General features: G+C 40.3%; 1 protein-coding gene across 1 annotated transcript in view; it reads left to right on the top strand.

Moving 5' to 3' along the window:
- The window catches only part of LOC101862958 (eukaryotic translation initiation factor 2D), a 40,467-nt gene that overhangs the window by 3,445 nt on the left and 30,982 nt on the right, over positions 1-6,040 (top strand). Inside the window, exon 2 of the mRNA XM_005101773.3 lies at positions 3,285-3,475. Within this exon, the coding sequence (XP_005101830.1) occupies positions 3,285-3,475 (191 nt within the window). The remainder of the gene's footprint in view (positions 1-3,284; positions 3,476-6,040) is intronic.

Below are 6,040 nucleotides of genomic sequence, written 5' to 3'. Positions count from 1 at the left end.
TAGCCGTCATTAGGTACGGCTAGCCTCTTCCTTCTAAAATTGACCTAAATTATCCCCTTTCGAACCTCAGATCATTCATTACAACAAGAGCGTCCAGAAAGGTTATTCGAATGGGCGTAACTACTCGTAATGTCTTATCAGCTTGTGAGAGGGGGTTATTTATGTGTTTGTAACTCTTTATAATAGAAAGCTATGAAAGATAGAGCGTTATTTTCATCATCGGTGAACACACTCCCGCGGTATTTATGGCGAAAACACACGTTTTCCGGAGTGCGCGCTGTACACCAACAGTACACACTGAGTGACCCCGGCGGCCTGCCCGGCACGTCCGACATAATCGGTTGCTGATAAGATACGCATCTGGGCACAGACGCAGGATAAGAGTTAAAGTCCACGATCCATTTGTTTCATAGTGGTCGCTCGTTACAGAAGTCCTCCCCATTTGTTTACATCCAGAGAAGAAAACCAGAAGTCTTGATGACCAAATAGGCAACACAAAGAGCAGGGATGCAACCTAGGCCTAACTGTAAAACATCAAATTATGGTAAAATTATATGCCCCCCTGACCCCTCCCCCCCACCTCCATATTTTTATTTTATGAGGTCAGGGGGCAAATCTACTCTTGACTTTAACGAAGGAAGTGGCTATCCTCACATAAAAACACGATCGACCCACTGACTGTGAAACAAGACCTGTTTTTCCTAATTTCGGAAAACTGTCTATCGGTGTGGATGATCGGATTGACAAAAGCAAAGAAAAAATGAGGTTATAGCACAAAAGTAAGCTAGAAAATCTAATTTGATCGTCTACAAAGATGCTGGCTATTTCACTTAAAATTGAAATCGAGCCGAACTACGCGGGTCGCCAATTTGTTTTGCCCGAAAGTTCTCGCAAGATCTACTCCTCCTGTCTTTCTCTCTCTTTGTCTCTTTCTGAATATTGTCTCTATCTGTGTGGACGATCAAATTGATCGAAACAAAGATAAAAAATTATATTAAAACACAAAAGTTAATTAAGTCGTCTACAAAGATGCTACGCTATTTAACTTTTTGAATCGAGCGGAACTACGCTGGTCGCCATTTTGTTTTGCCCGGATGTTCTCGCGCAGCCACCTCTATTCTCACTTCGTGTGAGAATAGCGCAGGTGAGCTTTGGCTATTCTCACCCGGTGTGCGTTCACCGTTATAGCCTAAGCCAACCATTGCAGCGTTCACCCTGAACCACAGAATTCTACACACTGTGATAACAGAATTGTAGATTTCTGTGCCGTGAACAAACGTTCTACACTCTTGTGTTTCTTCTGTTAGCCTAAAAGCGTGCAATTTTGTCTGTTGGCAGTGGAGAGAGAGAGAGAGGAGTAGCGCGAGAACTTGCGGGCAAAACAAAATGGTGACCCGCGTAGTTTGGCTAGATTCGAGAAGTTAATTAGCCGTAGCATCTTTGTAGACGACCAAATTAATTTACTTTTGTGTTTTAACATCATTTTAAAACTTTGTTTTGGTCAATTTGATCGTCCACACCGATATACAGTATTCAGAAAGAGACAGAGAGAGAGAGAGATGGGAGGAGTAGATATTGCGAGAACTTACGAGCAAAACAAAATGGGGACCCCCGTAGTTCGGCTCGATTCGAAAAGTGAAATAGCCATAGCATCTTTGAAGACGATCAAATTAGCTTACTTTTGTGCTATAACGTCATTTTTTCTTTGCTTTGGTCTATTCGATCATCCATACCGATAGACAGTATTCTGAAATTACGGAAAACAGGTCTTGTTTCACACTGGGTGAGAATAGCCAACGCTGGCAAGTCTCACCCGGGGTGAGAGGTCGATCGTATTTTTATTCTCACTCTTGGTGAGGATAGCCACTTCCTTCTCTCTCTCTCTCTTTCTCTCTCTCTCTCTCTTTCTCTCTCTCTCTCTTTCTCTCTCTCTCTTTCTCCCTCTCCCTCTCCCTCTCCAGTACATCCTTGAGTAAAGACAATCCCACAAAGCTTACCCAGACACCCTTGCTCACATTGATGAATTCCCAGTCATAAATTTTTACAGAACAGAACAGCATGAATAAACGATACTTTGAGAATATAATAGATACTGAGAGAACATAATAATATTTGTATTGGGAATGTCGGAAATTACAGATTGAAGCTGGACTGAAACAAATGCGCTTTAAGTGCTGATTTAAATTTTGATAAAGTGGTGGACTCCCAAAGATGAGCTGGTAAAGCATTCCATAAGGAGGGGGCGTGGTGTGGAAAAGCTCTCCCTCTGAGTCTCTGACTTTTGCTTTGGACAGGTCTTAAAAGTCTTTTCGTCGCCGATCTCAAAGGCCGAGATGGTATATTCGATGACCATGTCACAAAGATATGATGGTGCAATGTTGTTGACGCACTTAAAACAAAGAACAATTATTTTGTACTGAATTCGTGCTTTCACCGGGAGCCAATCATGTTGTTGAATTAGCATTGGTGTTATATATGCTCTTTGAGAGATTTCTTTAAAATTATGCGAGCAGCTTGGTTCTGGAGTTGCTGTAATCTATTTAACGTTTCAGTGGGAAGGTTTCCAAACAAAGAATTGCAGTAGTCTAGACGTGAAAGGACAAAAGAAGAGATGAGGGTTTTGATGGATGGAATCAACACTAAGATATGTTGACATTTGTTCTATTCTGTGTAGTTCTAGATAAATTACCTTACAAAGATGGTTTATATGATGGTGTATAGAGAGTTGGCAGTCAAAATAAATGCCTGGATTTTTCGCTTTATCTGTGAAAAAGATGTTATCATTCCCAATACATATATGGTCAAAATTGCAAAGCAATATCCCTGGTTTGGCATTGCAAAACAGAACTTCGGTCTTATCATCATTCATTTTAAGTCTGTTTGACAATCCATTTTTTTACCTCCACAATACATTGTTCCATGCTGGTAACTATGCAATTGAAATTTGTTGGTAAAACAGACTTGTACAGCTGAGTGTCGTCCGCGTACATGTGGTAGTTAACGTTGTGCTTCCTAATTATTGAACCTAAGGGCATAGTGTGTATAAGAGTGGTCCGAGAGAGAGTGATGGACAGAGTTTCCACGCCCAATAACTCTCCACGGACACATATTGGTCAAGGACTGGTTGGGTGATATGTCGGGGTTTTACACAGTGTCAGTATAATGTAAAAATATAAATGCAAAGGAGGAAATAGGATGTGGTTGTTTGTACAGAGTTGATTGTCTTATTCAGGTGTTGTTAGAGCAGGTTGAACAGTATTAATAAATTTTCATCCTCTTTTCAGAAAAAAACTGCGAAGTGACATCTTGAATCAGTACCCTTGCTTAACTGAACAAGATGTTGCTACTCTTGTTCCAAATAAGGAAGAAATGAGTGCGACGAAAATCTGCACAAGTGGTGATGACAATGTGCTGGTGTACTCTGTTGCAAAGAATCCAATCTTCTATGATATATTCAAGAGACTTTATCCAACAGGTATGTGTACACTTCATTTCTTGATGAATCAGAATGTATTTTCAGTCTTTTGTTCATTCTAAATAAGTAAGAATATAAATGCCTAGAAAAAATGAGTGAAAATTGTTTACAGGATGTATGTTAGCATTAAACAGAAATATCCCTTTCTTTTAAATTTATTCTCTTTGTTTTCAAGTCTGGCCGCATAACTTATTATTATGCACTTCTTCACAATAGCAATCTTTAGTCCCTCTTGCCAACCTGCCCCATGACCCAGCATGAACCAGGTAAAGCTGCTTATAAGGCCTTGCTGCTTGTACCAAAGGAGTCTCACATTTGCTTTTCATGGAATGTGTACTTTTAGTACAATAGTGTTAAAGAAGCCTATTTGTTTTTCAGTTACTGAAACATCATCAGGCTGTACAGTGCATATTATATTCAAATGGAAACAGATTCATGATTTCTTTGTATTCTTTTCTCAGTTCATATGTTTGCATACACTGTCTTGACCAAATGGTACTCACACCCTATTGTTCCTACGCACCAAGACGGAATAAGACAAGACGGGACAACAGCCTCATTTTCGTTCCAACAGGCTCCCCTCGTTAACCAGCTAGCTGCGCGTTTAAAGCGTAAACAAACGACACAAAGAAAGAGCACACTGTTCAACTCGCTGAAATAGCTGCCTTCTTTGAATTTCATCGTGGCAGTTTTGCCTTAGTTTTTTTCATATCTTCTTCTTCTTCTTCTCGATCGCATCACATTTGAAGTCCGGTATCTGTCATAAATTGGGCCGTCCTGCTCAGTTCATCTGGCGGCCTGTATAGCTTCTCTTGTAGCGTCAGTGGGGTTGGCCACGTTTCCTGTCTCAGGGCCCTGTGTGTCTTGCAGTGCTGAAGGATGTGTTCAACAGTTTGGTCCGCCTCTGCACACTGGCATTTTGGTGATTGTACTAGTTTAAAACATTTGTACATATGTTGTCTCAGTATTGTGTGTTGTGTCCTTAGTCTGAAGATAATCACTTGTTCTTGGCGGGACAGCTCATGGTAGTTATCTGGTGTCTGAGGTGCTTTAAATAGTGTATTTATAATAGTTTTTATTTCTGTGTAGTTAACGCTGTTGTCTGGTTGCTCTTTTTGTGCTCCTAGTTTGGCCATCCTGTCTGCCTGCTCATTTCCTAAGACACCACAGTGTGATGGAATCCACTGCAACATGATCCTCAGACATGGGATGTCCTCAATTTCTTTTCGTAGCCTTGGTAGTTTGCCGGAAGTGATTGCCTGCAGTACTGACATGGCATCTGTTAGGAATACTACTTGGCTTTGGGGGTCTACCACATTCTTGATAGTGTTTGCTGCATGTACTAGAGCCTCCGTCTCTGCCCTGTAGTTTGTACAATGTCGCCCTGTTGGGACTGCCTCTGCTTGTCGTCGTCCATTTGGGAATTGTACGTACACTCCGGCTCCTCCTCTTTTCACAGCATCAGTGGCAGATCTTTTTTTCATATAAATTGTTTGGTATTTATCTTGACAGGTTTTTGTTCACATTTTGAATATAGTGAGTTGAGAAATTTAAGGTTTTTATGAACGGAAAGCGGTAGTGGGTTGAACATGTTCAGTGACATGAAGATGTAAATCTAGGAGTTTACGAAACGTAGAAGTAGATAAGATCTTAGTTTAAAAACGACAGAACGGCCAGTGGTGCTCTGCAATGAACTGTTGTCTAACAGAATATACAATAGATTAGATCCAGATCTGGATTAACTACACAGCGAGCTGTTCCCCAATGTCAGAATCAATGATCATGAACTGAAGCTAGGAAACAATGGCACTCCTGTACAATGTAACAATAGCGGTCCTGTTTGCACTAAATCACTCAAGGCCTAAGTGCCTCTGTGGTAATTTTTACGTGTTTCTTATTTAGATTTAGGCCAAGATTATAGATATCTAGAATCTAGATCGATCTAGCTATCTAGATCTAGAAATACATTATCTTGGCTATGTAGATCTAGATAGAATCTAGAGATATCTAGATCTAGATCTAGATTCACTCCCACATGACAATAATGGCCGTCATGTAAACATTAAACGGGACCACAATTGTACAGGTGCACTGAAAAAGAAGACAATGAAACAAGCACAGAAGCTTAAGTAGATCTATATACTGTTGATATGATAGTATGAATCAAGTTGCATGATATAGATCTAGAGTGTCTTCGCCAATTCACAGACATACCGCTTGTCAAGAGTCGCCCTTCGGTCATTCGCCAACCACTTAAGGGCCTAGATCTAGATTTTTAGATCTACTTTCTGAACTGCACACTCTTGGCTGGGTGAACAACAGAATCTAGACTCTCTAGATTTCTTGACAACATATATAGACACTTAGACAAGCCTAAAACATACTGTAGGATCCTGTTTGTTGATTTTTCGTCAGCCTTTAATACTATCCAGCCAGCTATCCTTTTAAAGAAATTAGAAAACATAGGTGTTAACGTCAATTTAATGTCATGGATAGGCAATTTTCTTACCAAACGAACCCAGTATGTAAAATTAAAACATTCTTCATCGACATACATCACAACAA

Source organism: Aplysia californica, unplaced genomic scaffold, assembly GCF_000002075.1.
Source record: "Aplysia californica isolate F4 #8 unplaced genomic scaffold, AplCal3.0 scaffold00298, whole genome shotgun sequence".
NCBI lineage: Eukaryota > Metazoa > Mollusca > Gastropoda > Aplysiida > Aplysiidae > Aplysia > Aplysia californica.
Note: the sequence above shows the minus strand (reverse complement) of the source record. Positions and strands in the feature narration are given on the sequence as shown.